The sequence below is a fragment of the Urocampus carinirostris genome, chromosome 1, assembly GCF_059441175.1.
Source record: "Urocampus carinirostris isolate Australia breed hairy pipefish chromosome 1, RoL_Ucar_1.0, whole genome shotgun sequence".
Classification (NCBI taxonomy): Eukaryota; Metazoa; Chordata; class Actinopteri; order Syngnathiformes; family Syngnathidae; genus Urocampus; species Urocampus carinirostris.
Genome location: NC_142349.1, coordinates 21,958,955 through 21,980,343, shown reverse-complemented (window position 1 = coordinate 21,980,343; position 21,389 = coordinate 21,958,955). Strand labels below are relative to the sequence as shown.

Sequence of the window (21,389 nt, the reverse complement as noted above, 5' to 3'; positions counted from 1 at the left end):
TTTCCCCGCTTCCCGATTTCTTCGTTATTTTGTACGTTTACCACTCACAATGGTTTCAGATCATCAAACCAATCTTAATATCACATCGAGACAGCCCAAAGAAATACAAAATGCAGTTTTGTATTGTATTGTATTTATTAATTCAGCCAGTATAAACTGATATATACAAGAAATCATTTGACACGCGAACACTCAATATGATATGTTATTTCCACTTATTAAGGCACAAAAAAAATCAAAACCTATCCGACCAATGTGAGAAAGTATTTGCCCCCTTTTTTAAATCACAAAGTAACTGACTAAATCTGAGATCAGTTCCACAGTCCACACCCATTGACTGCCACCACCTGTGGTCAATTCAAGATATAACTTAAATTGAACCTGTTGGACAAAGTGAACTAGGCGACAAAATCTAAAGAACACAATTAACATGCCACGATTAAATTTTTTTTTCAAAAGGAATTAGAAAAAAGTGATGGAGATCTATCAGTCTAGAAGAGGTCACAAAGCCATTTCAGAGACTGTCGGGCTTCAGCAAACAACTGTCTGTGCTATTATCCACAATTGGAGAAAACTCAGTGGCCAACAATGTTCCCTCTAATTTTCCATGGGTCTGAGCGTTCACACAAAGTCTGTGAGCAACGCTTGAAACAACAGTGAGCAACACCTATATGGGATGCCACCGATTCTCGGGCTATTTCTCCTTCTGTTTTTGTACATAACTAAATCTTGTTACAGCAATCCCAAGTGTGGCAACTAAGTCATTATCAAACATGTCCAAAACTTGACACCACGTTACATTTTGCTGAGTTTGCGGCAATGCAAAAAAATGTTTCACTTTTGAATGAATTGACTAATGTATTATTGTGAAGGTTGTAGGGCCTACATACGTCATTTGTTTTTGCAACAATTCTTTCACACGATTCCCATTTCTTTTTTTTTCCTGGTATCTTTTGTCGCATAATACTAACATTTTTGGGGGCTTATTTAGTCGGTTGCGCGATACACAACTGTATTTAATCACATTTTTTAGTGGAAGTACAATGTTGGCAACAAGATTGACTTGGTATAATTGGAAATTATTTGAATGCAACACAAACTTTTTCTTCTTTTTCCTGATTTCTCTTTTTTTTAATTCCTTTAAAAAAAATGTGTATATTTTTTCCTAGCTGTTACTTTTTTCTTTTTGTTCTCTATTTACTTTTTTTCCATTGTTTCTTTCTTTTCTTTTTTTCTGGCTTTTTTCTGAAATTTTCCTTCTTTTTTCTCTTCCTTTTGTTTCTTTTTTTCTCAGCTTTTCACTACTTTTTTAATTCGTTTTGTTCTATTCCCCCTTCCTTTAAGTCATTTTGTGCATAATTTTACATAATTGGTCATATAGGGATGAAAGAAACAAAAACAACCTGAAGAGCCGTTTACGACCCAAAAGAGCCGGTTACTTTTAGTGAGTCGAGCCGAAAGAGCCCGTTCTCGAAAAACTCTACTGACTTTACTCAATTTCATTGTATTTCGACCTTGACTTCAAAATACCGCATTTAGAACACAACGTCAGGGGAACCCTTGTATTTTTACCAGACATGGGACCAAGTCACACATGTGCAAGTCTCAAGTAAGTCTCAAGTCTTCACCTTCAAGTCCCAAGTAAGTCCCAAGTATTTTTTTCTTGGGCAAGTCAAGTCACAAGTCAAGTCCCGAGTCTTAGATTGCCAAGTCCAAGTCAAGTCACAAGTCATAAAAACAGCGACTCGAGTCGACTCGAGTCCAAGTCACTAAGTCTCAAGTCCCCATGTCTGATTTTTACCTTCATGCACTGTAACTTTGACTTAATTCGCTTCTTAATTAGCAATTTCGAGCCCTGGTTTTTGTGAGCTGGCTAGATTTTCTTGTGCGCGGAAAAGCTCTGGGTAGTGCGCAATTGCGCACACACGCGGCTTAGAGGGAACATTGGTGGCTAACCTTCCCAGGATCGGTCGACCAACTAGGATTACTCCTAGTGAGCGATAACGGCTCATCCAAGAGGTAACTAAAGAACCTCAAAAAACATTGAAAGAAGTTCAGTCTTCATGCCTCCACTATAAGAAATACACTGGCCAAAATGGCATCCATGGTAAAGTTCCCTGGCAAAAATCAAAGCTGTCACAAAAGAACACAAAGAGTCGTCTCGCATTTGCCAAAAAGCATCTTGATTATCCTCAAGACTTTCGGAGAATCAGTCTGGACTGACAAGTCAGAAATGGAACTTTCCAGCACCCCCCGTGACCCTACTGAGGATAAGCGGTGCAGCTGATGAGATGAGATGAGAAAATAAATGAAGGGATCACTAAAACACATGATAACTAAATATAAGACAAAAACGGGATTTATCCATTTATGCATTTTGTCATTCATGTCACTATTTATTTTGTCATGTATACTGTGGTTGTATTTTATCATTGTATTGTTTTTCATGTATTTTGTTGTATTTTGTCACAACATTTGATGGCATTTTTGGACTTCTCCAGTGCCTTCAACACCATACAGCCTCTGCTACTTAGTAAACTGACAGAGATGGGAGTCTCTATCATCAGGGGAGCGTGATTCTTTCCTGAGCCGATCTTGGAAGCACGCGCCTCCGATGGAAGGGCTATCAAAAACCTAAATCTCTGACTCAAGAGTGTGTTCTTTTCTTCATTCTAATACAATCTCAAGCTTTGTACAAAATATGACAACGACGACAAAATACCACAACAAAAGAGGATGACGAAATACAGCTGCGACAAAATACACAACTATGATGAAATACAATGATGACAAAACAAAACGACAAAATAAATGACAATGCATAAATAAATGAATGAATTATATTCATTTCATGTATTTTACGTATTGAAGTTGACGGTTTTGCTTATTACCCATTGCTAAATTTATAGTAACCTAGAAGAAGGATTACTTCTTGTGAGGCCCCTTCTCAAGGATTCTAATTTTCTTCATGTTGAGGCTTTGAGTTTTCCCTTGCATGCATGTTGGTTACAGATCAGTGGATGGTGTAATTGTGACCTGTGCAGTTCTTTGAAACATTTTGTGATTAAGGGTTATACAAATACATGTGACTTGACTTGACATGTATTTATGTATTATGTGATTTATTCATTTATTTGTATGGCTTTTATTTGTATAAGGACCTACCCAAGCCTTCATGGGGACCTAAGCAAAATTAAATTTGGGGCCCCCTTTTACTTGATAATTTTCGTCCATACTAGAACTCGTTCCTAGGGGTGGGCAAATATTTGAAGTCAGGGGCCGCACGTGTCATGTTATACTTCTTTATAACTAGATTAGTTTCATCAAATTGGTTTTGAAACGCCCACAATTAGAGCAAAATAGTATATTAGGTCCCCATTTTAAGCACTTCATTTTTTTATTTAGTTTTGAAGTATTACTCTAGGTCTTTTTAAAGTTTTTTTGTATTTCTGAAGTCGGGTTTTTTTGAAGTTCCGTAGATTTTTTTGTAGTATTGCTGTAGTTTTATTTTTGTAATATTTCTGAAGTAATTTTTGCAGGTAGGTGCCTTGCATGGCTTACTCCCTATTAGTGTGTGCGTGTGTGTGTGTGCATGTGTGTGTGCGCGCGCGCGTTTGTGAATGGGTAAGCGTGAAGCACATTATAAAGTGCTTTGGGAGGTCTTCATTGACTTGAAAAGCGCTATATAAATGCAGACCATTTACCATTAGAGTAGTATTTCTATAGTAGTATTATTATTTTTTTAATTCCAAAAGTTGATTTTTTTTTCTTGTATTCCTCTTGTATTTTCGTAGTATTTTTGTATTATTACTGTAGTTTTATGATTATAGTATTTTTGCAGTATAACTAGAATTATTGTTTTTAGTATTTTTGTACTATCTCTGTTATTTGTAGTATTTCCAGATTTGAATGTTTGTTTTTTATCTGTCGTATTTTGTAATATTTTTATAGTATTTTGGTGATATTTTCATAGGAAAACTTTTGCAGTATTTCTGTTGTAGGCCTTTTGGAGTAGTATTTTTGTAGAAAGGATCGGTCCTCACGAGAGCGACGGACCTTTCCCCTGAGCGTCATAACGGGTTAGTTCCGCTATACGCAGTACTCAAACGACCAAGCCCCGCCTACTGACGTCACTAAGCTTTCGTCCAATAAGAGATGGCGATGTGCTCATGTTTGTATTGTTTAAATTGCTGAGAGACAACTGGCTTTCCCCAGCACAACCAAAACTTCGACCAAGTCAAATCATGGCGGCTGTCGGTTCGGTGAGCGAAAACGCAACAGAAGAAAGTAAAGACACTATAAGGCTCGGTTATGTCCCCCGTCAGCTTTATGAAAACTACGACTTCGCCCACTGCGAAACGTGGAGGCCGGGAGATATCGAAGCCGAAGATACCCTAACAGTGGGACGCGAGGGTCAACGCAAGGCCGCCGAAGACTGGACACCGCTCAGCCCCCAAGAAATTCAGAGCCGCTTGGAGAGAACTTGCCGGGAGTTTTACAACCGCAGGAAGATTATCATCAAAAATCTGCCGCCTGACGTCAACAATCAGGTTAGATTAAAACTTTTTTTTTTTTTACCCTGAATGAGTTAATGACATTGATCGTTAGGCTAGTTTTCACCTAGCTGAGCTGTGACATGCTAATCTTGTTATTAATTACGTTGATTACCACTCCCTTCGCCCCCCATAATAGCCAGACGCAACAGTACAAACCAACTAATCAATGGTAACTTTTACCTTTTATCCATGTTAGTTTAGTAGCCCGTCTGCTAAATGACAGGTGTGGGTTGCGCCATCAGTTGGGTTTCTCAAACACCCCAGTCTTTGATTTATAGTGTTTGGACACCGTTTTAGTTAAAAATACGAATCTCCTCACTCATTTTATACATTTTTGTTATGATTACGAATTGCACTCAAAGTAAAATGAAACCGCATCACCTGCTCTGATAAGCTCGTACTGTCATTTTTACCCCCTTCTTCTATCCCCTTGTATTAGAACGTGCCTGGCCCGTGGCGATCGGTGGGGCCTGAAGCCGATACCATTGTCCAGAGAAAACGGGGGTGTTTAGTTGTTGGGGTTTCGAGATGCGAGTTTCGTTCTAACAAAAGATGGAAGGTGTGCGGACAAAACGTTTCAGAAAATGCTCGACAGCATCGCCGCTCATTTGTGAATAGACAAACGCAGCGTAGAACATTTTTTCTCCCTTCAACAAAGACTCTGTCATTGCAGCAACCACCCTGGACTATAACCCATTAGCCCCTCATATCGATCATAAACAATAATTGAATATTTGAACTAAGACTGACACTGTCATCCATCATAATGTACACATTCATAAGTGTTTTCATAATCAATATTTTCTTCTTACTATTTTTATAAGGATACTGCTTTTTTGAAGGAGTACAGGTAAATTTATTATTTCTCATTTCAGGAGGTGCACGAGCTGCTGAGGAATTATGGCATGAAGTACTGCTTTGTAGACAAATACAAGGGCACAGGTTAGTAATTGATAGAGATTTTAAAGTTTTGGGGGTAAACCAAATGGAATGAAGTGATTTTTTTTTTTTAATAATAATTGGCAACTATTAGCTACGGTATGTATTACACTCGTCTGTGATAAGAGAATTGAGAAATTCCAAAGTAATATGTTGGCACACTAATACTGGTTTTTGGTTTGTTTTATTTTTTTATGTTCGATTCAACTGTTGGGAAGTAATTGGGGGGCAAAAACTCAGGAACTGATCTAGCTTGTCATGTTTCAAGTCAACTCATGTTTATTTGTATAGCCCTTAATCACAAGGAGTCTCAAAGGGCTGCACAGACAACAGATTAATGCAAACCACAGACTATTATTACACTATCCCCTGATCTAAAACCTACACGAGGGCAAGGAAAAACTTCAACATGAGGAAAATGAAGAAACTTTGAGAAGGGACCCCACATGAGGTAATCCCCCTTCCAGGATGACCAGGCTGCAACAGATATTGCAATAACAAACCATACACAAGTGTGTTTTAAGCCTAGATTTGAAAAGTTCCACTGAGTCTTGCCAGTATATTTATTAAAAATGCAAACTGCAGCTAATTTGACACGCTGAAACTTCAAAAATGTGTTTCAATACTGGCTTTGGTGCCAATAAATGCGAATGGTTAGTATGTAAGGATTAGTTTTTCATGTGCAAATTTTGATAAGGATGGAGCTAAGTTTTATTTATTTCTATATACAGTATCTAAGAATCTTCCTATGCCTTTTGAAAAAATACCTTATTATAGGGCAAATCATTGACGCTAGTCCTGTTTCTTCACAATACAATCATGTGTTGATTAATACGACACGATACAAAAACAAAAGCTTACTCAAATAGCCACCCAACAAGGCACACCGTCATATCTCACTATTGCCTATACGGCTTCACTCAGAACCTGAACTTTTAGATCCACTTTACAAATCAGTCACTTGGTATAGTCCGCTTAAAAGCCTCGACTGTCATTAAAGGTGGGGTACGTCGTTTGAGGTGTCCTTATTATTCGGTTTGAGGAATAGGGCCTGGGTGGAGGGCTAGAGACGGATTTCATTTTTGTCCTTTGCAAGTTTTTTTTACTCTTACATTTCCATGTTTTCAGTGTATCGTAAAAATTGTGAAAGTAAGAAAAAGCCTGCTCGAAAGTGATGGCGGCCGAGAGTAACAAAGTTCCAAATTCCGTACAGCTCCTTTAATCGGAGCATTTTCTGGGTACTCTCTCCCGGTTTACTTTGATCAGGGTTCACCAAACTATGGCTTGCGGGCCGGACCAGACCTGCCAACAGATAGAATCTGGCCCGCGGGATGATGCTGAGAGAAGCATGAGGAAAAAAGTGAGCCTCTTCAAGTCAAGCAATGACCTGCAATTTTTAATAGGTCCAATAGATGTTGCCAAAAACGCAATATAACTCTTCAGAAGTAGCCCAATTGCATGTTTTTCAATGCTAAATTTAGCGCTTAAAAATTTGATGTTAGTTTGCCTTTAATCTTAGTTTTTTTCGGGGTAAATTAATATAATTAATAATGTATTTTGTGTTTCAAAACCAATTGGCTAAAATAGTCCATTTCAAACAGACGATCAAACAAAAATTGTGCTGCTCAATGCAAACAAAAAACAAAAATTGCTCATGTCATCAATTCTCATGTATTGCTATTATTGTTTGGTTTGGTCGAATCACAAAAAAATTGTGGGCACCGGTCTGCCATCCCTGGAATCTATATACAATGATAGAGTTTTGAAACGTACCTCAAATATTAAGGAAGAGAGTCATCCTGGTAATGATCATTTACGGAGCGGTAGACGGTTGAAGTCATTCAAGGGTACTAAAAGGTTTACAAACAATTTTTACCCGAGTGCTGTCCGAATTTTTAATAATTGTAAATTGTAATTTCTGTTTTTCGTTTTATATTCGGAATGTTGAATGTTGTTAAATTTTAAAATTCTCACTGAGCCGAGACAACGAGACAATTTCCGATGATTTTTATGTGAAGATTATTGGTTGAATAAACTAACTGAGGTATCTGACTCGAGACACTAATGCAACAATTTGCAATTTTTTTTTCTGTGCAAATATTTTCAAACCAATGCGTCATGCGACTTGCATGTTTCGAAGAATCGTCAGAGGACAGATAACAAATTCAATCATCAATTTTACCCCACAGCATTTGTGACGCTGCTCAATGGCGAGCAGGCACAGAGTGCCATCAAGCAGTTCCACCAACACACCCTGCGTGATCGCACCCTCTCTGTACAACTGCAGCCCACTGATGCACTACTGTGTATTGCGAATCTGCCACGTTCCTTCACGCTGCAGCAGTTTGAGGATCTGGTCCGTCCGTTTGGTAACCTGGAACGCTGCTTCCTGGTGTACCGCGCGTCCAGTGGACATTCCAAGGGCTACGGTTTTGTGGAGTACATGAAGAAGGACTCTGCAGCCCGAGCCAAGTCAGAACTCTTGGGGAAGCAGCTGGGCTCACGTATGCTTTACGTGCACTGGACTGAGGTGGGCTCGCTCACTTACCCGCTTCTGCACTCAAAGTGTCTCTGTGTGGACCGCCTGCCTCAAAGTGTTCTGACCGCCCAAGACCTGCGCAACGCTCTAGCTGATGCCCACCCACCAGTATTCTGTCAGGTCAGACTCTGCAATGCCACCAATGCTTTCTTTAATTTCCCAATTAAAAATAAATGAATAAAGGCTATAATTGATTGGGTATTGGTGCCCTCCATATTCATGTTAAAGTAATGTCTTATGTTTATTAAGACATTATCTATTTTTAACGTGACGCAGAATTTGCACAATACCTCAGTAATAAGTAATAACACTGCTAATGACTGGTGCTATATGGGTCAAACTTTTTTTTTTAGTTTTATAAATTATCTATTAGCAAAATGTCTACTGAACTAGACCTTGGGGGCTAAATACTGCAGATTTCATTTGTGACATGTGTTATATTAATATTACAGTCCCTGATTACCAAAGTAAAATGTGTGTTGTGTGCTTCGGGCTCAATAGCGGCTGCATTTAGCCTCTTTTAATTAAATTTCTGTTGAACAAATAATTGCAACGGAAAATTGACGCTTCACATATGAATAATTGTTAAAGTATTATAAAGCATTATACAAATACATTTACATTTAAAAAGTTCTATATTAAACAAGGTATAGGGCTGTCTCGGAAAATTAGTCTTGTTCTAACATTCTCTATTTTCTGTAATCCAATTTTAAAAAGACTTGCATTCTGGATTCATTACAAAACAACTGAAAAATTAAAATTCTTGTATTGTTTCAATATTGCTGATTATGATAAATTCATCTCATAATCAGCAATGCGGCGCAGTGTTAGCGCGTGTGCGGCACAGTTCTGAGGTCGTGGGAACCTCCTGAGTGGGTTCAAATCCAGCTCCCGGCCTTACTGTGCGGAGTTTGTATGTTCTCACCGTGCTTGCGTGGGTTTCTTCCGGGCACTCCGGTTTCCTCCCACATTCAAAAAACATGCATTTCAGGTGAATTGGCCGGTCCAAATTGTCCCTAGGTGTGATTGAGCGAGTGAGTTGTCTGTCCCCGTGTGCCCTGCAATTGGCTGGCAACCAGTCCAGGGTGCCCACTGCCCGATGATTGCTGGGATGGGCTCCAGTATCCCTGCGACCCTACTGAGGATAAGCGGTGCAGCTGATGAGATGAGATGAGATGATAAATTTATATCCCAGCTGTAAACTAGTATACGAGTAGGCTCTAAGCCATATTTAGCAATATCAAAATTATAAAAGGCTTGCAATATTTCAGTTGGTTAGTCATGAATCCAGAATTTTTTAAACTTTTGTTTTCTTTAATGCAATAATAAACTTTATCATGGTAATCTATTTTTCTGAGGCAGTCGTAAACACTTTTTTTTGTTGTTGGTCCTGTGTCATCCGTGGAATGTAGCCTATTGTACAAACAAGATTTAAAGGGTCGTAACCCCTGGAGTTTGTTGTGGAGCATACTGCTAACGTTAGTATATTTTAATTGAAGCAATACAAGAATAAATCCAATCAGAATTTCAGAAAATAATTTACCGACATTGTATGTATTTGCTGTACAATGTATTGGGCATAGGTGTAATGGTGCCACCTGCTGTTTAGGCGTGTACTATGACTTGGAAATGTATTTTCACGTGAACGAGCATTTTGCCTAGATTGCATAGAACCACCCAAGCATTCCTGGTTTCTATGGCAATGACCACCTGACTGACCTAGGTGGTGTCGTTCAGATGATTCTAGAATTACCGTGTTTGTCTCTGCAATGGTAGTCGTTTTTTTTAGACAAGATTCTGGTCTGGTATTACCTTTGTTGGTAATTTTTTTAATTTATTTTTTTAAAGGTGTCTGCTAAACCTTAATGGGGCCCTATGAAATTTGTAGTAGTGCAAGGATTTCATATCAATTCTAAACACATTTATTATGAGCCATGCAAAAATTTTAGAATTCCAAGTGCTAAATCGTAATGTGACGACATTCCTGCACCTAAAAATATTTGTCGAAAACAAATATTTACACAAAAATTGTTCAGAACCACAAATTCGTATTTTCGATTTACTCAAGTTCTAAAAATACTGTCTTGATAAATACACACTCAAGATTAAAAATCACATATGTAAATAGCACATATAAATATGGTTCTGCAAAATACTTGATTCACACCGGATTTCTTTCTTTTAAAGTTACTGGAAAAATTGGCTTGGAACGTCCTTAAAATGCTATAAACACCCAGTTTTATTTTTCATGACAATGTTTCCAACCCCATACAGTTGGTCCAGGGCCAAGATGGCAGTTTCCGGCGTTTTGCAGTGCTGGAGTTTGCCTCAGCTGAGATGGCCGAGGAGGCTCAGCAGCTAACAGATGGCCGCTTGGTGGGCAGCACACACATCAGAGTGTCTTTTTGTGCCCCTGGTCCACCTGGCAGAAGCATGCTTGCTGCTTTGATTGCAGCCCAGACCATGGTAGGTGCACCAAATCCACTTTGTAATACAGCGCACTTTCTTCAATAATCATCATTTGGATGATGAAGATGTATTTTTTTAAATTCACAATTTAAACACAGTTGTTCTAATATTTCAAACAGTCAGCAAACAGGGGCAAGGGTCTCCTCCCTGACCCCACTGCCATCCAGATCCTTTCAGGTCTAAACAACCCTGCCACCCTTCAGATGTTGCTCAACTCTCTCTCGCATGGCAATAAACAAGGTGAATTTCCCGTCACTGATTTATTGTTTCCTTTGCTAAGCTTCAAATTCTGTCACACAGGTCTTCTCGGGGCAGCCCCCAACATGCCACTACTGGCCAATCCAGCGCTACCTACAATGTTGCTCCAGTTGCTGTTACAAAACCAGGCAAAAGCCCAGCAGGTGCCCAACGCCTCTCCTCTCTCATTCTCCCAAAAACTCAACAACCAATCACTCAGATGGTTTTATTGTTTCTCTCTACCATACTCATACTCTCCTGTTCTTACCACTTTGCCATCAGCAAGCCTTTTGGGGAAATCCTCTTCTTTGGGCTCAGGTGCTGTACAGTCACCAAAGCCCTCTATTGGTTTGTGTGAGTGCTCATGGGGTTTGTGTCTGACCGTATGAAGTGCTTTCTTTTTGTTCACACCCCGAAACACCTTCATGTAACAAACTAGGACATTCACTCACCTACTGCTTCATTAGGTATGCCTGCTTCAATTGATGAGCTCAGTACAAGTGTGGTAAAAACAGTTCTGCCTTTTTGAGGATAAGGCTATTTGTTTAGCTACATCACATTTCCGCTGCATCTTATTTTACATGAAATGCAGGACAATCTATGGAGTCACTCATACACTCGCACGCACACTTTGCCTCACAATTCCAACGTTAAAACCGAATGAAAGCTACTTTTCAAAGCTGGCCGCTGGGTGGTGAGTGTATTTACATGTTTGGTGATTCTTCAATACATTTGCATAAATTGCTCCTAGCCAACTAAAAGGTTGTGTGTGTGTGTGTGTGTGTGTGTGTATTGAGTACTTTAATGCCGCTGCACTGCTTGTAACCTTCCCATGCCGTTGAAGCACTGCTCCTTCCTATCTTTACCCAGCAGGCGGGGCTACTGACAGAGAATCCTCTGGCTCCACTGCCCATCCAGCAGGGACTCCATCTGCTTGGAGATTTGTCCCAAGGTCTGAATCATCTCACGGTCACTCCTTGATTTTAATTGAAAAATGCAAAAATAAATATGTTCGATAATTTGCGTAATTTACCATGCAGGGTCTGTCATCTCTGGTATTGACCCAGTTCCCTCTTTAAAGCCGGCACCTTTAGACAGGGCAATGGCCAGAGATCAGGAGTCTCCTAGCTTCCCTCAGACTCCGTCACCCACTCTGCAGGGTCTGTCTGTGCCGCTGCTGGGCGGCATCATGGGGCCAGATGTACTCTCAGCATCAGCGGTAAGACCTTACCGCATGTCAGCCCACGAAACTTCACGCCTCATTTTGGCTTTTAATCTTCTGAAATTCCTTCTCTTCACACCTACAAACACCGAATATGTACCGTATTTTCCGCACTATAAGGCGCACCGGGTTATAGGGCACACCCCGAAAAAATAGTTTTTGGTCCTATTTTTGACATACATAAGACGCACCGAATTTTAAGGCGCTACAATGGGAACGTGGACAAAACAGTCAGATAGTTCAGTCCAACTTATTACCCCCTTAACATTCCGAAAGCTTGCAAAGACGCAAATACGTGTCGAGAACACGTGCGGATGCGGTGTCCGTAAGATGTCACTCAAATGCATCGTTCCATCATTCGGAAGGTTAAAGTCTTGGGATTCAAGAAATGCTAACCATTCCTTAGTATCCATTTTCTTTTTCGCTCGCAACTTTACTGTGCATATGACAATAAACACTTGGAATTGAGTTTAATTTAAAAATAGACACTCCATTCTATCCATTATCTGCACCGCTTATCACAGAAACATCGAGTTCAGTCTGAAACAAGATACAGGGACAATATAAAACCTGGAATAGCTCACCGAAGTCGTTGTGTTCATAATAATGTGCAGGCAATGTCCTCTTATATCCGTGAGGGTAGTAAATCCAGGAGAATAAAATATTTACAAATACAGAATAGAAAAAAATGCTTTCTCTATGCCGTCAGCCACGTGCCATAAACATTCATCTTTTTTGGTCAATTGCAGGCTTTGTGTTGACGTTTAAGCCAATGCCAGCCTGTAAATAATAAAAAGGATCCGCCTCTTGACCTCCAAATAACTTGAGCCAATAGTGATCGATTCAACTGATGATTGACGCATCTTTTTCGGCCAATTGCAGGCTTTGTTTGCCGTTTAAGCCAATGCCAGCCTGTAAATGATAAAAAGGATCCGCCCCTTGACCTCCGAATAACTTTAGCCAATAGTGATCGATTCAAATGATGATTGACACATTGGTTAGCCAATGAAACGCCGGTAAATAAATCCTAGCATACACCGCGTACTACTTGGCGTTCGAGGGAAAATCTAGTCGGCGGCTGCAAGTTAGTTGGAAAACTTTGCAATTTTAAAATTGATCCATAAATAAGGCGCACTGTATTATAAGGCGCATGGTCAGCTTTTGAAAAAAATAAAGGCTTTTAGGTGCGCCTTATAGTGCGGAAAATACGGTATTTTAAACAGCACCATTAGTAATAAAGAATATGCAGGTAGGGCTTTCTGAAATCAAATACTTATAATCTGCATTGTTTTGTGATGTAAATATTTAAAAAACATAGCCACCTGAAATTGATTCCTTATCAAAGTGAAAGGCCACACGGTCTAAGAATGATATACTCTACACAATACCTTTTCAAGGTTGCCACTCCAGGGGAGCAAACCAAAAATGTTACACCTCCCCAGAACTACTCTCTCGCAATCAACAATACCTTTACCTCAGGTGAATATCCTTTTTGCTCAAATACTCATTTCAGTCAATTTTCCTCTTGCTGGCTCTCAATACACTGACTTATGTCCTCCAGGAGCAAACTGTAGACCTCACCCGTACAGGAAGAGACCCACTCTTAGTAATGTTTCCAACCAGCACTTCAGCATGCACCCCAACAGCAACCTGCGCTATCAAGACTCTTACAATGCAGAATATCCTCCTCTGCATCAGGTGATCTTCAAAATAGCAACAGACATCACATCACAAAGTGAACAAAAATCACCTGGAAAGAAAAAGGGTGACTTTTTGAAGCCCAAAAGCTTATAGAAAACGCCCATCTTTGGATGCTTCTATCAATAATTTTTAACTCGTATCTTCTATCATTATAATTGGAGTCCTTTTAGAAGTCATCCCAAGGTTTGAATCACAATATACATCTTAGTTATTTTTCCCCCAGCCTTTTTCTTATTCTCTAGCAACAATTCAATGAGTAAAACCTGAAACAAATGGCCCTTTTCTTCTATATATTGATATATATACATGTGTGCATATATATATACGCTAAGCACTGCAGCGGCTATATATATATATATATATATATATATATATATATTGATGGGAATTGGACGTGTTTGAGCTGAGCGAGTGAGCCATAACCTGCTTTCTTACAGCTCAGCTCGGTATGACGTCAACTCTGTTGTGACCATGGTGTCGAGACTCTGGTTCTATGCCGTATCCCATTCAGAACATGAAGTCGTGTTTCCAAAGGGGTTGCCACAGGTCCAGTGTTTTTACTGTTTATTCTTGGGAGGCCAGTTCAACGGCAATCGGCACAGAGACCCACCACACCTACTTTGTGGCACACTCCGGTCCTACCAATGTCCAACTCATTCTACATAAGGAACAAAAACAAATTCCACAACGACACCACTCTAAATAAAACTTTAAAACCCGAACATTTGTGCCATAGCCAATTTTCAAAATGCAAAACGTGAAAGAAAGTAAATGGCATTGCAAAGTTACCCAATTAGACATGGACCACTACAGTAAGAGGCTTTTCTGTATGATCATGTTTTTAATATCTAGGGTTTGTACGGGTGCTTAAAAGTCATGAAGGTTTAAATTTAATAAGGTATTCAAATACTAAAAGTGCTTGAATTTTGAGTAAAGTGCTTGCAAATGCTTGAAATTGTTGCTATGTTTCTCTACAAGTCTCTTAAAAATGACGGTGACACTGCTTTCTGGTGGCTTTGCTTTCCCATTGCCTTTCATCTCCCCTCGTAATTAACCGCAGCTGGCAATACCGTAGTTTGTACGGCATTGTCCTATGAAGCGGCATTGACACCTTTGCGTCGCGTCCAATCGGACAGGTGCATGCTACAACTAAACAGGGCACTATGAAATGTGTATTTGTGCATGGATTACAAATTAATTATGCCTATTCGTTAAGGGCCATGCAAAAAATTAAGGTAGCGCTTCTTGCCATTTTGGCCGCCAAAAAGTGAATTGCGCTCGTTCCGACAATTGCTTTTCCCTCATCGCATAATGTTTTTAATTTTAACCATTGTGTGTGCCTGTGTTTTGTGTTGTTGGGTGGCATAAAGGAGGGTATTCTATTGTCTTATTGTACACTGAATTTTTTTCTGAAGCACTGCAGCAGCTATTTAAAAATGCTTTATAAATAATTTGGATAGTATCTCTCGTTGAATCCTTAGATATTCGCCTGTTTTGGCCAGTCAATCACATACCCAAATCTTGTTTTGGGGTGGAAATTGACCTGTGACGAAAACAAGAAACAAAACCTGAAAATGTTTTCTGATGATGCTGGGACTAGCAGTGCGCATGTAGAATTACCCTCGTTTTCCTTTTTAAAAAAAAAACGCAACAACAAGAGGAAAAACTAACAATTATATCAGCTTGTGGAAACCAATCACATGTCAATGATTACATTTTCATCTCTTGTCATGATTGGTTCGACTAATTTTGTTAGGCCGGCAAACTTATCCGCGTCGTTGATCAAATTGAAGTATTTTACACAATGGTCCTGCCTTTTTAGGGAAGATGACAGTGGAGCTGGTCAAAATTGGCAATTGCAGAGACCTTACTGCATGAAATGCAATGCATATCTAGCTATTGCTGGCCTTAGTCAAATCTGGCCCATGTTACGAAATAATCTTTTTGAAGGCATGAAAATCTCTCACCTTCTGGAGAAATTCGCCATTCAAAACTAAAAATGGGCGACCTACGTGAACTTTCAGAGGGTAAAACCTTTTGAGGTGGACAGTGGGGGTAATGTGAAATTTCCCAGAGTGAATCGGGCAATAGAGGTGGTCCGTTTCAATTAAAATCAGTGTAGTTTGCGCGGGCAAGACTTCGAGTTGTAACACACGTTAGATCTTCTCATTATCACACCTTTTTTAATTCACGGTACCTGAGGCGAATGTTGGAGAATGGAGAAAACGGAAAGCCACCCTGTAGATATAAACGCAAAAAAGCATGACGTGGAAAACAACTGTGTTTATCTGATGATAAATTGGACTTTAAAGCGTTAGTATTGTGTTCTTAGTTGTCAATAAATTATTTGAATCATGGCCGCTTGTATTCAACTATGCTTATGTCCTGCTTAGTTTGAGCTGAGGAACAAGCACACAAACGTTGTATTTCCTCTGCACCCTTCTCACCTTTTAAGTCCTGGCCCATCTTCATGCTTGGGTAAAAAGAGTTAGTTTTGAATTTTTGATGGTTGAATACTTTTTTTTTTTTTTTTTTTTTTACCCCAGTTTTCCATGGATATGATTTGTTTAGTGGATTAAAATTGATTGAGTTTATTTTGTTTGAGATGAGTCAGCGGACCAGCATTTGACCTGAAGCATGTGAACGCTTGCATGGACCAGCTGGCAGAGATGGGAAGCTGCGTCGTGGCTGTTATAGACTTTCCGGATTAATTTACAGGCTGGGGGGGTCGCTGCTGTCATGCACTTTCCGGACAAATTTTCAACATGTTACCTAGTGTTTACTATGTTTGTGTACTGTAATGCTAAATGTAATTCACCCTGGTCATCCTAAAAGGGGGATACCACTTGTGAGGTCCCTTCTCAAGGTTTCTCTTTTTCCTCACGCTGAGGTTTTGAGTTGTTCCTTTCCCGCATGTTGGTTTAAGATCAGGTAATTGTGTCATTGTACTGTGCAGTCCTTTGAGACATTTTTGTGATTAAGGGCTGTATAAATAAATTTGACTTGACTTTGGGCATGCACTGTAGGTATAGTGTAACATAGAAAACCCACTTGAACATTCTTATGTGCTAAGCTTTAGCTTTTGATGTCCATTTAAGACTTATTTCATAACCCGTTTAATTACGAGTTGATTTCACCAATATCTTTGTGTGGTCAGGATCAGCTGCAGCACTTGTATGAGGAGCAGGAAAACCTCCACATGGGTGACTTGACAGGCTTCAGACAGCAGGTACCTCCACACTTTAATTATCCGAATGAAATGAAATGGATGGTGCCTTGGCGGTAGTATGAGACTCTTCTGATTTTCTACAGCTCTCTTGTCCGTCGGACTTGAGTCAGTGCCACTTCACTTTCCCGCACAGCCCTCCTCCGTCCTTGTATTTTAGCTCGGACGCCTCTGCTAATGGTTGCCTGCCTTCCAGCCAGCTCAATCGGGTGAGTGAGTCTAAAGCCGATGTCACTTTATTTTATAGGGTTTCTCTTTACTGCTGCAATATCGATTCTTGTACTTGTGCCCGTGTGTGGCAAAGAAAGTGCAAAGTGTTCAATCAACATAAGAGATGCGTGTGCACTAAATCCCACACACTCAGTTGTTTTGTTTGACCTCAGGCTGTGGGGATGCCTCCAGTGAATCACACCTCTGGCTGTCCTCCAGGACTTGTCAACACAATGAAGGTAACTTCTCTTTACAGAAAAAAAAATAAAAGCGCACAGATTTTTGCAACACTTAGACTGATTCAAATAAGGTTGGTGAACACCTTTGGATCACAAGTGTGATACAGCCAGCTTTGTAAAGGAGGGCTATGCTAAGAAGATAATAGTAGACAAATAATTGTTTGTAGATATGAACTTGATTAATAAAACACTCAAAATAACCACAATAAAATGTTCAGTCAAAATTCTAAATCAAGGTTAGTGGTTCCGGTAATTTTCTGTTCATTTGATCGGTTGAAAGGCGATTTTCATCACACACACACACACAACAAGACTACACTCCATATTGTTGCATTACTTGATTAATATTTGTATGGATTCATTTTTATTTTCAATACATTTTACATAAATTCTTTGTTTGCATGAGTTTAAAGACATTACAATTTTTCAATACGGGTCTGGGTTAGATTTCTTATGTGTGATGCATTTTACATGAACCAGTTCAGGAATCTGCAATTGAGAGGGATTTAAATTCCATAAATGCTATATGAATAAACCTGTGATTGGCTGGGATCCAAATACCTGTCCCTTGCCTACAGCCCCAGGGTGCGCTCCACCCTGGTAAGAATAAGCGGTTTGGCAAATTAATAACAAAAATCTAATACACAAAATTGTATTGTTAAGTTTTAAGTATGTGGATGAGCTTATTAGCTTTGTGTGCTCTCTCTCTCTGAAGTAAAACAAAAGACATGTCATAACATTTGCTACCGTGTCTCTTATCAAAATCAGAATACACATGCCAGTGTGGCGTCGCTTGTTATCATTTCCTGACCATTCTTTCTGGGTTCCCCAAGTTATGATAAAAAGACGAATGATAAATGTTCTGCATTAGGACTTCTAAGATGAATATGTTGATATAAAAGATGGGACCGTTGCTTAGCCAAACCACGTTCACAATTTACTACTACTTTGTTACCCACCCTGACAAAGATGACACAAAGTCCTTCCAGCCTGCTTCCGTTTGGTTGACTGACGCAGCACTTAAAGTCCAAAACATATCCTCGATCCAAGAAACTATAGAACTGAATGGAATTTGAATAATGATCACTTGATTCCGAACAGTGACCACTTTATATAGCTGAGGGTAAAAATATCCGTATCCTCTTCATTTGCAGTATTTTATGTCATTTTTACAAACTCTTATTTTGAAACCAATATTAACAACAAAAGTAACGATCTCAACTAACAGCAGAAGGGATACATGTTTTTAGTGGGATAGTTGTTGATATTTTATGAAATCCTCAGACGTCAAACAATAAAACAAAATGCACAGAAGAATTATCTTTTGTCTTTTCATTTTCAGAAGCTTTCATGAGCATTAATTACCCTCAAGAGTTGCAAAAATGTTGCCGTTTTGCTAGTTGAGCAATGGGACTTTTGCTTAGTCAAACCACGTTCACAATTTACTACTACCGTACTTTCCGCACTATAGGGCGCACCGGGTTATAGGGCGCACCCCCCAAAAATAGTTTTTGGTCCTATATCTTCCATACATAAGGCGCACCGGATTACAATGGGAACGTCAACAAAACAGTCATAGTTCAGTCAAACTTATTACCCCCTTAACATTCCGAAAGCTTGCAAAGAAGCAAATACGTGTCGTAGACACCTGCGGATGCGGTGTCCGTACGATGTCACTCAAATGCATCGTTCCAAATATCATTCGGAAGGTTAAAGTCTTGGGATTCAAGAAATGCCAACCATTCCTTAGTTTCTATTTTCTTTTTCGCTCGCAACTTTACTGTGCATATGACAATAAACACTTGGAATTGAGTTTAATTTAAAAAAGACCCATCAGAGAAACATCTAGATCACTCTGAAACAAGATACTGAGAAAATATATAGCCGGAGTAGCTCACCGAAGTCGTTGCGTTCAATAATAATGTGCAACCATGGTCCTCTTATATCCGTGAGTGTAGTAAATCCAGGAGAGTAAAATATTTACAAATACAGAATGGTAAAACATGTTTCCTCTATGCCGTAGACAACCAAACTTGCTATTCACATTCATCTTTTTCGGCCAATTGCAGGCTTTGTTTTGCCCCTTTAGCCTATGCGAGCCTGTAAATGATAAAAAAAATCCGCCCCCTTTACCTCCGAATAACTTAAGCCAATAGCGATCGATTCAAATGATGATTGACACATCTTTTTCGGCCAATTGCAGGCTTTGTTTTGCCTCTTTAGCCTATGCGAGCCTGTAAATGATAAAAAGAATCCGCCCCCCCTTACCTCCGAATAACTTTAGCCAATAGTGATCGATTCAAATGATGATTGACACATTGGTTAGCCAATGAAACGCCGGTATATAAATCCCAGCATACACCGCGGTCTACTTCGCGTTCGGGGGAAAATTTAGTCGGCGGCTGCTTGCATTAGTTGCAAGACTTTGCGACTTAATATTGATCCATACATAAGGCGCACTGTATTATAAGGCGCATGGTCAGCTTTTGAAAAAAATTAAGACTTTTAGGTGCGCCTTATAGATAGATACTTTATTCATCCCCGAAGGGAAATTCAAATTTCCAGCAGCATCCCTGAGCTGAGAACAGTACAATAATAAAGCCAAAAGAATACAATATACAAATACCCAGTGTGACGTGCAAATGCCCACTGTAGCTTGTTATATAGAATAGCTAAATAGTGCTACACAGAATACAGTGCGGAAAATACGGTACTTTGTTACCCACCCTGACAAAGATGACACAAAGTCCTTCCAGCCTGCCTCCGTTTGGTTAACACAAAGTCCAAAACATATCCTAGATCCAAAACTATCCCATCAACTCAACGGGTTTTCCCCCTCACGTCATTTTAGACCCCTGTCGGGAACCACAAGCGCGTCCTCTCGCGCCTCATCCCGTCCCCGGAGCCGAGCCCCGAGGGAGGCTACGTGGGCCAGCACTCCCAGGGCCTTGGCGGCCATTACGCCGACTCCTACTTGAAGCGCAAGCGCATCTTCTGAGAGGGAGAACCAAACCACAAGCTAGTGCCACCAGAAGGATTTGATTCAGATCTCCTACAGGGGACAAATACTCCTTCCGATTGACTGTTATGGGAGTTTTTTTGGTCGTTGTCCTCTTTTCTTTTTGTGTGTTTGTATATAGTTTTTAGTGTGTTGCAAATTTTCGATTGTCTTAAATAGCTCTATTAAATTTATTAATGGTGGTAGTTGAAATCAAATGACATCATTCCTTTTTTTCCCTTGTGTGTGGTGTTGGCAAATGTGTTGCCATTTTTTGTTGTTGATGTCACTCAAGTGTCTTTCAGATTGTTGAAAAAAAGGGATGCCTCCATTGTGAATGTAAACCACCCACCCCCCTTTTTCCTTCTACCCCCACCTGTTCTGGTACGCCCCACTTCCTGGTGCCGCACCTTACCCTGCTTTTTTTTAAATTTTATTTGTACTTTTATTGGTCCACACCCTTCTCCACATCCACAAGTTCAGTACATTAAACACAAACTGTTCACACTATATATATATATATATATATATATATATATATATATAAATTATTTTTTTTATTTTTTTTTTTTTTTGTCCAGAAGGTTACTTTGACAGTCCAAACCATGCATCAGTCTCCCTTTTCAAGTCTGTATATATACATTTTTTTTTTTTTTTAGAAGAAGAATATTTTAAATGATGAAAACCCATTACCTCCAAGAAGATGACTGACTACCTTGAACCTTGACGCGGTTCCTTCCCAGTGTCAGCCGTTCCCGTCACTGTATTGTATTTGCTGTGTAAATACTGTAGTTTTACCCTTTTCTCTCGCATCTGCAACCAGGATCTCTTCTGGTCCTGTACTTAGGAGTGAATTTTCAGTTTGTTGTTGCTGACTGACCATGCGACACAAAGGTCCATAACTTGAAGTCCATCGCCTCCATTGACTTGATTATTCTTGTAACTGATGTTGCTGTAATTTGTAAGTGCCAGAGAAAGTAAATGTTATTTAAGCATGCCTCGCTGTCGAGTCTTTTTTGTTCTTGTTTTTTTTTTTTTTTTTTTTTTTTTTTT

General features: G+C 39.6%; 1 protein-coding gene across 3 annotated transcripts; it reads left to right on the top strand.

Annotated features, from left to right (window-relative positions):
- Nucleotides 1-4,160: 4,160 nt before the first annotated feature.
- On the top strand, nt 4,161-21,333 carry raver1 (ribonucleoprotein, PTB-binding 1). 3 transcript variants are annotated; one of them, XM_088330239.1, is made up of 15 exons: nt 4,202-4,262; nt 4,326-4,550; nt 5,432-5,498; nt 7,685-8,154; nt 10,309-10,500; nt 10,623-10,743; nt 10,804-10,904; nt 11,611-11,692; nt 11,781-11,959; nt 13,360-13,441; nt 13,524-13,660; nt 16,821-16,892; nt 16,976-17,098; nt 17,273-17,338; nt 20,190-21,333. In XM_088330239.1, exons 1-15 carry the CDS (start codon nt 4,245-4,247, stop codon nt 20,334-20,336), a joined length of 2,082 nt encoding a protein of 693 aa, XP_088186365.1. In that variant the 5' UTR covers nt 4,202-4,244; the 3' UTR covers nt 20,337-21,333. The 3 variants fall into 3 exon arrangements, with proteins under 3 accessions (XP_088186357.1, XP_088186349.1, XP_088186365.1); XM_088330231.1 differs by having other exon boundaries at nt 4,161-4,550; nt 11,614-11,692; XM_088330223.1 differs by having other exon boundaries at nt 4,161-4,550.
- The last annotated feature ends 56 nt before the right edge of the window (nt 21,334-21,389 follow it).